The 15150-nt window shown below is 39.9% G+C and overlaps 1 protein-coding gene across 1 annotated transcript in view; it reads left to right on the forward strand.

Moving 5' to 3' along the window:
* The window catches only part of Col12a1 (collagen type XII alpha 1 chain), a 108023-nt gene that overhangs the window by 44132 nt on the left and 48741 nt on the right, over nt 1-15150 (forward strand). The window contains exons 23-34 of the mRNA XM_041679795.1: nt 1-130; nt 766-908; nt 1216-1345; nt 4773-4909; nt 5995-6124; nt 8409-8548; nt 9028-9160; nt 9268-9294; nt 10379-10521; nt 12945-13074; nt 14217-14356; nt 14778-14907. Of these exons, the coding sequence (XP_041535729.1) occupies nt 1-130; nt 766-908; nt 1216-1345; nt 4773-4909; nt 5995-6124; nt 8409-8548; nt 9028-9160; nt 9268-9294; nt 10379-10521; nt 12945-13074; nt 14217-14356; nt 14778-14907 (1513 nt within the window). The remainder of the gene's footprint in view (nt 131-765; nt 909-1215; nt 1346-4772; nt 4910-5994; nt 6125-8408; nt 8549-9027; nt 9161-9267; nt 9295-10378; nt 10522-12944; nt 13075-14216; nt 14357-14777; nt 14908-15150) is intronic.

Consider the following 15150-nt stretch of genomic DNA (forward strand, 5'->3'; position numbering starts at 1 on the left):
TTTTATGTGAGTCGACTGGAAACCAGCACAGTGCTGAAAGACCTGAAGCCTGAGACTGAATATGTGGTGAACGTGTACTCTGTGGTTGAGGATGAATACAGCGAGCCTCTGAAGGGCACAGAGAAAACCCGTAAGTCCCATGGGGAGCAGCAACAAGGATATAACCCCATTGTTTCTTTTCCAAGACAAAGAAAGAGGTCATGGCACATAGGAAATTTTTGCCAGCCTTTGACAAACTCACTGTGTTCCAGTCATTGATGTCAACTCAAATCTTAAGTATGTCTTTCTTTCTTTCTTTCTTTCTTTCTTTCTTTCTTTCTTTCTTTCCTTTCTTTCTCTTTCTCTCCCTCTTTCTGTCTCCTCCTCCTCCTCCTCTTCTTCTTCCTCTTCTTCGTTAAAGAAGAATGAAGTGAAATAATGGGTTAGTAACTTCTGTCTGAAGTTCTATGACGAAAGAATAAAAATAGCGTAGTGATGTTCTAGAAAAAGGGATTAAAGTCTCAGAAAGCTTATCTATTTTGGCTTTCATATGGTTCCATTGGAATGCCATTTGTAATCTGAACTTTGAGCGTTTTCCTCTTTTTAAGAGTTGGAATGTGTATAAAGTGCAATCAAAACTGACATTGGGTCTTTATGCGTGAAGGGAGCTATAGTAAATCATCAATTTCTCAAGCAACACACTTTCTGTTAACATATATGTTATCAACAAAATAGGAAACATTTATTTGAGGGTTTCCACTGATGTCCACTTTTGTGTTTTCATAGTGCCAGTTCCTGTAGTTAGCCTGAATATTTATGACATTGGCCCCACCACCATGCATGTGCAATGGCAGCCTGTGGGAGGAGCTACTGGCTATATGGTGTCACACCAACCAGTTAGAACCCCTGAAGCAGCAAAACCCAAAGAGGTGAGAGACACCTGTTTCTTAATTACTCTGCTCTTCTCAGACTTTATAGGTTGACAGTTCTATTATACTGCCAATACTTATGAATCAATTTATGACTCTATAACCCAACCAAAAATAGAAATGAAGTTTGTGACCTGTAACCCATTAAAAAAAAACATTGGTGTGAAAGAAAAAAATAATCCAGTTCTTTTGAATGTAAAAGCTGTGTTCTAACCTAGTGGTTACTAACAGGCCTCTGCTGTATCTCCCAGAAATTGGAAGCCCTGACTCACATGTTTTATTTTCCCCCTGGCATGCCCTTGTGCAGATGCGTGTGGGTCCAACAGTGAACGACGTGCAGCTGACTGGCCTCCTTCCTAACACTGAATATGAGGTCACGGTCCAAGCTGTCCTGCATGACCTCACTAGTGAACCTGCCAAAGCTCGGGAAGTCACATGTAAGATGTTACTGGCTTTTTTCTTTTCTTATTGCTGTTAAAGTTAACATTTGTTGGAATATTTCCACATGATGTTAGTGATAGTTTGATAATTAATGCATAATTGTAGTTATTATTTTTGTTAATATATGAAGTAGTAGGTGTAATTTCATCATTCCATATATTTATACCATGCACTTTCCTTATATTTGTCCTTCACTACTCTGTCCCTTTCCACTCTCCTTTATTCCTCCAAGTAGAACCTTTTCTGAGACTGTATTCTGTCATATCTGGCCATGTCAGGACTGATCAATCAATCAACCTGCCTATCTTTTGTTTTGTTTTTCAAGATGGTATCTCTGTGTAGCTTTGGTGTCTGTCATGGAACAGGCTCCTGCAGGTGAGACTGGCCTTGAACCCACAGAGATTCTCCTGCCTCGGCCTCCTAAGTGCTGGAATTAAATGCAGGCACCATTACCACCCGGCTATCCTTTTTTATGTTTAATGAACCTTATTTTGAGGCATAGCCTATCAGCAGCAGAGTTTTAGAGTTGCTCTAAGCAATGTGTTAATCAAATAACATGAAATAACACTGAATGGTTTAATCTATTAAGTACAGCATGTAAGACACATGTGATCAGGACTATTCTGTGGCTTCAGTTTGGAGAAGGGTATTTAAGTTAAGTTCAGGCATTTTGAGTTCTTGTTGAAGTGGAAACTGGCCCCTATGAATGCTCATTTCTAGTATGTCAATTAATCAGTCCACTCCGTCCTACAATTGAACATGCACTATGTCCCAGTCATCAGGCTTAGAGTTTAGAAAGCAGTGTGTAGGAGGCCTTTTCTTGATCTGCAGTGATTCTGTGTGCTGGTCGGTGTCTTGGGCTGATGAGGGTTGTTCCCTTGAGGGTTTAGTGAGTTCCCTTTATGAGAAGTGTACTTTGATTTTGCTTGGAGAAGTAAAAATTTCTGAGATATATTTGTCTTAAATGTAGTACTCCTTAGCCTACCTTCTAAGGAAACTGAAGAAGGAACTTGATGGAAAAAAAGATATTGAGGAAACATAAGCATCATGTGGCAGAGAAAAGAAAGAGCCTGACAGGATAAATTTGTTGACGGTGTATAAAGATTTATCATTTTTATGTGTTAGATACTAACCAGGGCTGGCGGTTTTGTGGATGTGGGTAGTGATACAAGAGAGGGTGGGATTTAGTTCAGATTGGAAACACATGTTAGAAAACCCAAGCCTCACAGTGAGATGGCAGATAAATAGTACCAGGGATTTGGGAATGGTTCTAGACTACAGCAGTTGGGGAAGGAGATGGGAGAAAGACGCCAATGCAGAAAACCAAAAGCAATGGAAATATAGAGGGGACAGAAGATGGTGGCAGAAATAGGGATTCAAGATGAGAGACCCACAGAGCTGAAACAAAAGACAAAGAGAAATGGTCCAGTGGGCAGCTAGAAGGAGGTAGATATGTAAAACAAGAGAAAAATAAAAATAAAAAATAATAAATAAAAAACCAAGGGTGGTAGTGTGCAGCTTTAATTCCACCACTCAGGAAGCAGAATCAGGCAGATCCTGTGCATTCAAAGACTAGCCTGGTTTACATCATGAGCTTCAGCTAGTCAAGGCTGTATAAAAAGACCCTGTGCAAAAAACTAACGATGTTTTTCTTTTGTTCATTATCTTCTCCTTTTTCTAAAGGTAATCATTTGTTTGATTTGGCAAAATTTTGTTATTTATATTTTCTTCCAACAATTTAGGCAAATATTCTTACAAGCTTAGTGGTTACCTAACATTGGTCCATTTTTATTTTTATTTCTCATAACTGTTTTATATAGTAACCCCTATAATATTCTTTTATTAATTCTTGGAGAATTTCATGCAGTGTATCTTGATCATATTCCCCCAGTGTCTCCTAGATTCACCTTCCTGCCCTAACCACCCAACTTTGTGTTCTGTTTTCCTTTTAAAACCTATTGTGTCCAGTTTGTGCTGCTCATATACCCTTGGCATATAGGTAGCCAACGAAGCACAGGTCCACTCATTTAAAGAAAATTGACACACTCATTCTCCCAGAAGGTATCAATTGCCAATGGCATCTCAGCAGGGGTGGGACTTAATGCTCACCTCCAATCTCCTTTCTGGATTAAGTCTGGCTCAAGTTTGTACAGGTCTTGTGCATGCTGTCATAATTTCTGTGAATTCATATGTACATTTTTTCCTGTTGAGTTTGGAGAATACTGTTAGCTTGTAGTCATCTACCACATCTAGCTTTTAAAAGCTTTCTGTTCCCCTTTCTCAAATGATTTCTGAGGAGAGGTTGTAATGTAGATGTATTGTTTAGGGCTAAACCTTCCCAATATCTTATTCTTTACACCTTGACCAGTTGTGGATTTCTGTTTTTAGTTACCATCTGTTTCCCTGGTGATGGCATTAATTTATGGATACAGTGATAAGTCATTGGGTGTTGATTTAATATTTTATTTATTTATCAGAGTAATAGTAGTACGTTCTCATCTATGGCTTATGACCTGCCCAGTCACAGGTTGTTTGCTTTGATAATGGTGGTGATGAGTGTGTATTTCATCTTTTGGAGCAAGACAAATCAAATCAGAAAGTAGTTGGTTACTCCCATGGCTTTCATGCCACTAGTGAATGAGTGAGCATATCTTGCCAGCCCGGTCATTACTGTAGCCTTCAGCATTCACAGCTGTGTAAGAATGATGGTTATGGTAGTGTATAGAACCCTTTCTACCACTATGAAAGTTAATCAATAGGGATTCAGTTCATAGGTTATGATCAGCTGGACTTATCCCATGTTCTACCAGGTATTTGGTGATTTCAGGAATAGGGTCTTACTGCCCAGTTATGAAAAGTAATCAAGAGAGGATCTGTAACATCCTTAAGGGAGCACGCCTTGATTGATTAATTTTTTAGTATTATCTTATTTAAATATCTGAAGACACATCATTTATGGTGAATTTATGATTCATTATGGCTGAGCAGCAAGCAGTTAATGTAAACAATAAGTCAGCAGGGCAATGAAAGAATATATCCTATTTCTAAAAGACCTTCTAGAGAATAAAGCAACTCTGTCTGGTAAAAAAAATGGTATTTCTATTTTTTCATTAAAAATCAAGCTTGGCATGGTGGTGCATGCCTTTAATCCCAGAAACAGAGAGGCAGAGGCAGTTGGATCCCCGAGGCGAGCCTAGTTGAAAGAGTGAGTTCCGGGGCAGTCAGGATTACACAAAGATACCCTGTCTCTAAACAAAACAAAACAAAACAAACCAAAAACCAAAATAAGACAAAACAACGATAACAACAAACCAGTAGCTACGCACCTTTAAGTTTTCTCCAAGCAACTTCCTGAAGGCTTCAGATGCTGAAGACTGTGGTGGAGGCTCTACATCTGGTTCTAATGTCTTGTGCTTCTTTCAGTACCCTTACCCAGACCTCAAGATGTGAAACTCAGAGATGTGACTCATAGCACCATGAATGTCATCTGGGAACCTGTGCTTGGGAAAGTTCGTAAATACATTGTTAGATACAAAACTCCAGAAGAGGAGTTCAAGGAGGTAGGTTGGAGATAAGACGATATATGGAAATAGTTGTTTTCCTGCAAGGCTTAACAACATAACTTTATCAAGGGTAGACAGATGATAGTGTGTTTTGAACACTTGCCACTTTGTTAATGAAAGGCGGAACATTTGTGAGGTTAAGATATTTTTTTTGGAAAATCAGTAAGATATTGGACTGTGTTAGATTTAGTTTGGAAGTGTTCTGCTGTGTGGTGTTCATCTCAAAAACATCATCCCTTAGTAGATAAAGAGTTATAGAATCCACGCGGCATTTCCTTCCTGTCTAGTTTCCTTATATGGTGCTCTCTAGTCTATGAAAGACTAAAAATGCCCAATATTCTAAAAATCCGAGGTGGTGAGAAGATGCAGTTGAGGGAAGGGAGTGTGTTAGATAGTAAAATGGCACAGGTGGGCAGTTCAGTGAGACAGGCTGTGAGAGTGAGGTGCCTTTTGGGATGATATTTTTGAGGTGATGTTGGGGTGCACAACTTTTTATACTGCCATGTGGGAGCAAAAAGGGGTGGCTTCCTAGGAATACGGGTTTAAAAATTGGGTCTGCTTGAGGGCTTTTAATGCCAGAATTCTAGAGGTATTTTTGAAACCAAACCTTTATGCCTTTGTATAACTTTGTCATTTATGTAGTGCACAAATTTTAATTTATAGATCTGTACACATTTATTTTATTTTGGATTTTCATTTCAAATGAATTTAATGGACAGTGGGCCTCACAAAGTTCTTTGCACCCAACAAATGAGATATGTATAAGAGAGCATTGCTGAAAGTAATAAACAATGATATTAAAAGAAGCAGATAAAAATGGCTTGGTTACTTGAAGCCATAGGCATTCATTGCTTGCTTGAAAATCAGACCATTATGACTCCAGTCCATATGATTTTTGGAAGCATTTAAGTTGTGCCTATGTTTTGGATTCTTAAGCAAATTGAAAATTCTCCTTTTTTTTTTTTTTTTTTTTTTTTTGGAATCACGACTCTTCTGTTCTTGTGCTGAGAGCTCTAGTGAGCATCAGAGAGGCCACAGCAAATCCTTGAAGGAGCGGTCCCACTGTTTTCTTCCTGTTACAGGTGGAGGTGGATAGATCAAGGGCCAGCACCACCCTCAAAGACCTCTCCTCTCAAACCCCGTACACAGTGAGCGTTTCTGCCGTGTATGATGAGGGCGAATCTCCCCCGGCGACGGCTTATGAGACAACCCGTGAGTTGTGCCCTGTTTTATGGAAACATAGGGAATATTTAACGTGCTTGCAAATTTGCTTACTAATTCCGTTTCTAATGCTCTTTGTCCAGCCTTTGATGCTAGGGTTTGTAGATTACTTTCTCTGATTTTCTTCTGAAGTAAAACACTATCAAACAGTAAATATCAGCCTCTTCCCCTTCAGCAGTTCACAATTTAGTTGTCAAGATCAAAGATTAATGGAGAGTTTCAGGGTCATGGCAAGATCAAGTGAGTGGGATTCAGAATGAGTGGTCAGATCCCAGAAGAGGAGAGGAGGCCTTAGTGGCAGCATGGTACAGAAACATGGGATAACCGGCAAGCGCCTCCTCTCCCCCCACCACCTTCCTTACTCTATTCTGCTCTAACTTCTGTGGATGTCAGCTTTTCTCTATTTTGGTATTTCTGTAGTGTTTAACTTAGTTATCATGCCTCCTGTTTCATTTTTTTTATTTTAAAATTTTTGTTCATTTTGCAATACCAACCACAGTTCTCCTTCCCTCCCCTCCCCATCCCATCTTCTGAGAGGGTAAGGTCTCCCATGGGAAGAAAACAAAGCCTGACATATCAAGCTAAGGCAGGACCAAGGCTGAGCAAGGTATCCCAAATTAGTGAATGGGCCCCCAAAAGCCAGTTCATGCACCAGGATAAATCCTGGTCCCACTGCCAGGGGCCCCACAAACAGACGAATCCACACAACTGTCACTCACATTCAGAGGGCCTAGTTCTGCCCCATGCAGGTTCCCCAGCTGTCAGTCCTGAGCCCATGAGCTCCCACTAGTTCAGGTTTGCTGTCTCTGTGAGTTTCCCCATCACGATCTAGATGCCCCTTGCTCAGTTCTGTTGTTCCTTTCATAGTTACTGGGTTCCCCCGTTTTTTTCCCAACGAGACAGAGAATTTTATTTTGTATCTCTAGCTCCTGTAATTTAATTACTTAACCTAGTGCTAAGCATATGATGTTCTAATCAAGTGTTCCACTTATAATAACTTAATCACAATATTGATTAAAATTAAAGCTGAGAGCCAGTAGTATTCTAAACAAGCAATAAGAGCTTCATGTGTAATTTAGAAATCTCCAGAATCTGTTTAAAGAAGATAAGGTGACACATAACATTAATAAATGATTTTATTCAAACCACAAAATGATAAACCATATCATTTCAATTCTTCAGCATAACTATAATAAAGTATTTCACTATTTTTAGGGAAGTTCTTATATTTTGCCTTCACAACACCTCTTAGTTAGGACTAGCCACATTAATTTCTCATTAGCTACATCTGCCTAGTATCTCCGGCAGGAAGCACAAGTCTAGAGACTCTAAATAGCTTTCCGTGCTTCATCGGTAATCTACTGGTGGGGCCAGCACTAAGGTCTGGAACTTTTGCAGAGGCCAGGGTTCAGAATCTTTGCCTCTGATACAGTAAGAGGGCTGGCAATGATCCCGAACCCAAGCTCAGCTGCTTAGTTGATGCCAGTTTGTCTATATTTGATAGACATTCCGGAATTCAGGCATGCACCTTGTTCTCTCTTTTTAAACTTTGTATTTTGTAATGATGTGACATTCTGTAGTCACTTGTTGTCCTATTGTCAGTTCTTATGTGGTAAAATCATAGGTAGAGATGACAATGACAGAGCCGAACTGACCCCTCTGTGTAAACAACACATAAGAGAGGAAAGTCAGGAAACAGATAATTCAGTAATGACATTTATACTTTCAATGCGTATTACCAAAAGCTAAGATTTTAAATTTAGGTAGCTCTAAAGGGCAACTTTAACAGTTGAGTTGTTTTGAGTCATAGTGTGGAGGTGGTATCTGCAGTACTATTTCTAAGATGAGATATCTCTTAATCTCAACCTTTGGAACTCTAACGGACTGGGTGAGGTCCATGAGCTGTTCAATTCCATGTCCAATTGCAAGTCACAGTTTGTGCTTTGTATATGGTTGCTACAACAGATCCTCAAAGTACTGGAGACACAAAAACTTTTGGGAACCACTGTAATAGAAGAGTATTATGAAACAGTACTTTAAAAAGGTCATCATTATAGTAAACTTGCATATTTTACATATTTTAGTAACCTATGCATTATAACCATACATTGCTCATCCTATGTTTTTCAAATGAGCTAAGCTGGTAAAATAATTTCATTATAATGCTATGTGTTTTGTCAGTTTTTACCATATTGTTTAAAATAAATCATTTTAATTGTATTAAGTTGAGTTTGTATTCCCATTGAGACATGGACTCTTGCTTTTTCTATGATAGGGCCTGTTCCAGCACCAACGAACCTCCAGTTTACGGAAGTGACACCAGAGAGTTTCAGGGGTACTTGGGACCACGGAGCTTCAGATGTGTCTCTGTACAGAATAACCTGGTCACCTGTTGACAGTCCAGATAAGATGGAGGTAACCTTAGCTCGCCATCTCTTCCTTTTGTCTCACTCTTTCTCCATTTGCTTCTAGGGAAGCATGGCCAAAATATTTTTTACTTCTATGTATCAGTTACTTTTGCTATTATGATAAAACGCCACAGCCAAGGTAACTTATGGAAGGAGGAGTTGACTGGGCTTAACCTCCCAGAAGAGGGTTAAAAATCTTTTATGGTGAGGAGACATGGCTGCTGGCAGACATGGCAGCCAGAACGGGAAGCTGAGGGATTACTGAGGACCGAGTATTCAAATATCCGAGCCTATGGGGGACATTTCTCACCCAAAGCACTGCATTCTGTTACAAATAAGCATCATTTCTGACTAGTGGGTTTGGGCTCGTGTCTTAGAACAGTACAGAGGAACATACCTAAAGATGTCAGCTCAGTGTCATTGGGTGTGCATGATATGAACGGATTATTTATTTAGTGTGCATATGATCTTTCCTCTTTGCCTAAGACCATCTTAAATGGAGATGAAAATACCTTGGTGTTTGAAAATCTGAACCCCAACTCTCTGTATGAAGTTTCCATTACTGCCATCTACCCCGATGAGTCTGAAAGCGAGGACCTGAGTGGCACCGAGCGCACACGTAGGTGTTTAACTTCCAGATAGGACCTTGATAGTTTGAAGTTAAATGTTAAGAAACAAAGCTGCAGCTGTATTACTAATGTTTCTCCAAATTCTGTTTTCTTTTAGTGCGATTGATACCTTTAACAACACAAGGTAAGACACTGACCTGTCAGGTTGTCTGAATGAACAAGGTGTAAATTAGCAAACAGGGCCATAAAATGCGTTGTGAACAAACCTTCTGCATTTTAATTGTAAGGTGTTGCTTTCCTCGAAACCAACCTTTCTGGAGACACTTTCTGTTGCTTGTGGAAGGATGTGAGTCGGCTTGGGCTTCCATAACAAAATGCTGGACTGGATGGCATAAGCAGCAAATATTCATATACCTATAACTCTAGAGAACAGAAGCCAGATTTGTGCTGCAGGCCTGTAATCCCAGTTGCTTGGGAGGCTGAGAAGGAGGATCATGACTTCGGTGCCAATCTGGCCAATTTAGTGAGACCCTGACTCACAATAAAAAAGAATCAAGGTTGGGCAAGATGACTGTAGGTTAAAATGCTTGCCATCAAGCCTGGCAGTCTTAGTTCAAGCTTCAGTATTGACTGAGTCAAGGGAGAGAATTGACTTCTCCACATTGTCCTCTGCCTACCACACGTAAGATGTGGTGGGCATATGCTCTGCTCCAAACAAATGAAAACCAACAGAATAACAAAATGTCAGTACTAGAATACTTGTCTAGCATCTGTAGGACCTGACCTTCAATCTCTAGCCCTACTCAAAATAGTCTGGAGAATAGGAAGTCCAAGAGCAAGACAAGATGGCAGCCACTTCTTGGGAGTAGGGTCTGTATTCATCTTCTCATTGTGCTGTTACATGGAAGAGAGAAAATGAGCTCTCTCTCTCTCTCATGCCTTTTTTTATAAAGACGAATCCCTCTTGAGTAATCCACTTTCATGACATCATCTTCAAATGCTCCATTTGCAAATTCTTCCATATTGAGTGTTAGGGTTTTTCTATGCAAGAGGGAAAAGTTTGGAGGAGACTAACACATTCAGTCCATATCAAATAGCTGTTTAAAATTCAGTGACCATATTATTGGTTTAAATTTAATTCTAAACTCAGTACTACATAATTCTCTTGATTTCTTTGGAAACTACAAGTTATTTTTTATTTATTTTTGGTTTCACAAAAGAAGGGATTATTATATGTGTTTAATATGTTTTCAACAATCTTATTTCAGCTCCAAAAAGTGGTCCCCGGAACCTTCAGGTGTACAACGCCACATCTAACAGTTTGACTGTTAAGTGGGATCCTGCTAGTGGCCGTGTTCAGAAATACAGGATCACGCATCAGCCTTCCACAGGAGAAGGCAATGAACAAATGGTAATTCATTCTGTAAAAATTTACATTGGAAATATTCTGCCTGCTGCTCTTCAGCTATTTCCCCTGAGTATTTACAATATTAACCTTGTTGGGGAATGTGGGATTTCCTGTGCTGGGTAGAACCATTTGAACCCAGCTGACCCTCCTTCTGGAGTGCACGATGGAGACACACAGGATGCTCTGGTGAGACCTGAGAGTTGTAGGAAGTACACATTAGTCCTGTGCTCAAGTAGCATGATGATATCCAGAAAGTCTCTGAGTCTATGTAGATCTTCAATGTTTCTGATTATAACAGAGCTATTATTTCTAGATCTAGAAGTCCACTGACCTAATTTAAATATTTATCAAATGGAGGTCTGCAGTTGGTTATTTTTACCCTTTGGATGCCCACCACCCAGCTCCCAAATAAATACACAGAAACTTACTATTACTTATAAATGCTTGGCCTTAGGCTGGCTTTTTCCTAGCCAGTTTTCCTTAAGTTATCTCCTATACCTTATGCCTCTGGGCTTTTACCTTCTCATTTCTATATATCTTTTCCTCCCTTTTTATTTCGTGTCTGGCAATGCGACTGCCCCCTTCTTCTTTTCTCCTCTTCTTTCTCTTCTTCTTTTCTATTTATTCTCTTTGTCTACCAGCCCTGCCTATTTCTCTCTCCTGCCAAGCTATTGGCCGTTCAGCTCTTTATTTGACCAATCAGGTGTTTTAGGCAGACAAAAAGACACCAGAGTTAAACAAATGTAACACATCTTTGCATCATGAAACAAATGTTCCACAGCATAAAAGAAGGCAGCACATCTTTAATATTCCACAACAGAGGTCCATGCGAAAGGCGATAACACTGGGAGTTCAGCAGTCATCTTTACTATCCCACACCTTATTTAATAGTCTTTGTCTGTTTCTCTTGTTTAATTTAGCTGCTTGTCTGGATTTCACCAGCTTTGCCTTTCACGAAGACACCTCACAATTTTTATATAGGTTCTATTGTCTGGCTTATTTTAAATGTCTTTTCGTGGTCAGCTCTAGAACTCTGCTAACTTTGCGGGGGGGTGGGGGCAAGAGTTATTTCCTTATATAACCTCATAGAGAGACAAGTTTTGAATTTCTAAGCAGTAAATGTGTTATGCTCAAGCAAATGGATCATACCTTTTACCAGTTTAGAAAGTTAGTAGAGTTGAAGTTGGCAGTGGATAAGTATATATAGCAAAGGGCACAGCTCTTACCTGGCAAATGAACTTAGCTGGATCACGTATGCTCCAGTCCCATTTGAATACCAGTCTAGAAAGTAATCAAAATAATCAAATAACAAGTCACCAATTCTGGGCCTATTTTGGAAAGATGGAGGGAGATATATAAGTAGACACTCATTTCCTTCCTGATAAGATTAGCTCTCCTAAACAAGTTCTTTCAACCTGCTACATGTCACAGTTTTATAAACATGGCTTCTGCCTGTCCTGATCTCTTTCTCCCACATCCTCTGATTACAGAGAGTTTGCAGTGTGCCTCTGTAGCTCATTTTCTTCATATTGAAGATGGTTACAGTGATCCACAGAGTTTTTCCTCCTGTCCCAGAACTCCGACTGTTGGAGTGAATGGGTGCTAAGTTGGAAACATCTGTTAGTGCTACTACATCCAGCAATTTTCATGAGCACTCACTGCGGGCAGCATGCCATTTCTGTGCCATTTTCATGTGATTTTAATTACTGTGGCATAAACATCTGAATTCAGTAGACTGTTAACAAATCGTACAAATTTTCTTTCAGCAAGATAGCAAGACAGCCTTGAGCAATGAATTAAAAACTTCAGACTCCATAATTGGAGGAAATTGAGACGTTTCATACCTCATGGCTTGTATCATGGAGATCATTGGGAACCCCTGCCTGAGTGTGGCTTGGCGAGCGGTCTGGTCACATCATTTACACAGCTAACACTGTTAGAATTTTTTGGGGAAACACCAAGAGCTTCAGATCCTTTGCCGAACCATTTTAATGTGTTTCTAAAGCAAATAAAAAACATCTGTAAAATAGCAGGAAAAATACCAAAGGGTGAGGAGCCTCTAAAATTGTGCAGTTCTTTGGTATCTTAAAGACCCTTTGTAACTCATTTATGATTAATGCCTTGTTTTTGGGAAGAGTTCTGTGAAACGTGTTTTGGATGAAATTTTGCAATGCTGGGGCTGCTAGCAAGTTGAAATATCTTTTCAAGGTCTCCAACTTAAAGCTCGAAATTCTTTTCATGACCCAAGACACATACTCTACATTTAAAATTATGCCATGATATATATTTTAAGCCTTCATTGTGGGACGTGGTTCCAGAACTTGGCAAGGGTCTCGAATAGTTCCCCCAGAGAAAGAGCTGTATTTAATAAACCAGAGAGTTGGAAAGCATAAGGCTGATGCTTACCAAGAAGTGTTTTCCTCAAGACCACAGTAGGAGGACGGCAGAACAGCGTGGTCCTGCAGAAACTGAAGCCTGACACTCCCTACACCATCACCGTGTCCTCCCTATATCCTGATGGCGAAGGCGGCCGGATGACTGGAAGGGGCAAGACAAGTAAGTGAGAACCTGCAGCTTCTTAATCATCACCATGGAATGAAATCACGTCTTCTGCAAACACCAATGAAATGGAATATCTTACTGATGTTTTAAAACTTTAATTAAAAAAAATTAAGAACATTTTTAATTGAAATAGAACTGCATCACTTCTTATTCCCTTTCTTCCTTCTAGGCCTTTCTGGGTACCTTACCTCAAACTGTGCCCAAGACCCCTCCCTACTATCAAGACTGCCTGCCCGCCCTCCCTCCTCCCTCCTCCCTCCCTCCCTCCCTCCCTCCCTCCCTCCCTCCCTCTGAGTCAGATTCTGTCTACATAAATTTGATTGTCCTGGAACTCACTGTGTAGTTCAGGCTGGCTTTGAACTTATAGAGATCCATCTACCTCTGCCTTCTAAGTGCTGGGATTAAAGGCTTGTACCATCATGCCCGTCAATAGCCTATTTTTCTTTGATTATATTTGTTGCACACACATGCGTATGTGTGCGTGCGCACAAATATATGTAAATACAGCCAGCTAAATCCATTTTGTTGTTTGTATGTATAAGGTTTCAAGGCTGGCAACCCTTCATTGAACAACCAATTAGGGGCCTCATCCCAGGGAGAGGCTAATTTTCCTTCTCCCAGAAGTCAACTGTTGCTTGTAGTTGTTAGTTTAGGGGTGGGACCCATGACACTTTTCCCATTCCATGTCAACATGCCCATTGATATTGCTATTGATCTGATCTTGTTTATGCAGCCATTTTTAGGAGAGGCTATTTCCCTGCAGCCTTCCTGGTCCTCTGATTCTTACAGTCTCTCTGTACCCTCCTCTAGGATGTTCCCTGAACCATAGATGAATCTTTTAAGATAGTAGTTGTTGTTTTTAATATCCCTGTTTGTAATTATGTCTTAATTTGTATCAACAAAAGATGTTATTATATACCAGGATTAAAAAAAATCAGGGAACCAAAATGCCTGGCAGATAGATGAGACACATATACCACAGAAGTGTGTTTCTTTTATATCTTTAATTATTATTCTAATAATTATCTGTGGGGTTTCTGCTATGTTCTAGGTGGGCTAAAGATATTGTTTGACCCGTGTTTCAGATATGTTTGCTAGTTAGAGAACCACTACAGCGTACTTCTTGTGTATTTCAGAACCTCTGAATACTGTGAGGAACTTGAGAGTGTATGACCCTTCTACCAGCACTTTGAATGTTCGCTGGGACCATGCAGAGGGCAATCCTCGCCAGTACAAGCTCTTCTATGCCCCAACAGCAGGTGGTCCAGAGGAACAGGTAATTAGTATCTTTTGAGATAGCGACTCTCTGTGTAGCCCTGGCTGTCATGGACCTTGCTATGTAGAGCAAGTTGTCCCTGAACTTACTCTTAAGTGGAAAATGTTAGTCTGTTTAAACTTCAGGTGATTGGTTTTAAAGGACACGAAAAGATATAAGTTGTTTAAAGGTGAAGAATTTACGTTAATGCAAAGGACTTGATAGAGGGCATATATTTGGTGCTTTGGAGCCTGGGGAGTAAGAAGACCGTGGGGTGGGTGCTGGTTAGAGTGGGAGATATAGAGAGACACTGTATTAAGAGAAGTCTTCATAACCCCTAGCAATTGCCTTGAGGTGGCATTTTCAGCTGGTATTTTATTTTTAGGACTAGCTCCTTTACCATTTTGAAATTCAATGCTCTGTGTTTTATTAAAATCTTTAGGTACCAATCCCTGGGAATACCAACTATGCCATTCTTAGGAACCTGCAGCCAGATACCCCATACACTGTCACAGTGGTTCCTGTCTATACAGAAGGTGATGGAGGACGCACGTCGGACACTGGAAGGACGTGTGAGTAAGAAGCAGGAGAGTTAACTTTTCATTGTAGATCTTGCCGTTCGCTGTAAAGGTCTCATTGGCCATGGAAGAAAATTATAAAGGATTTAGAATGAGATTAAAAATATAAAATGACAGTTCACATTTCAGACACAAACTATTAACCTCTTGGATAAAGTAACCTTTAAATAATGTTACTTTGAAATTGCAATTTCAGAATCTACAAATGTATGTTATATTCATCCTTGTATGATCTCA

This window comes from Microtus oregoni, unplaced genomic scaffold (genome assembly GCF_018167655.1).
Source record: "Microtus oregoni isolate MIOR12 unplaced genomic scaffold, Mior012 000032F_ref0000030, whole genome shotgun sequence".
NCBI lineage: Eukaryota > Metazoa > Chordata > Mammalia > Rodentia > Cricetidae > Microtus > Microtus oregoni.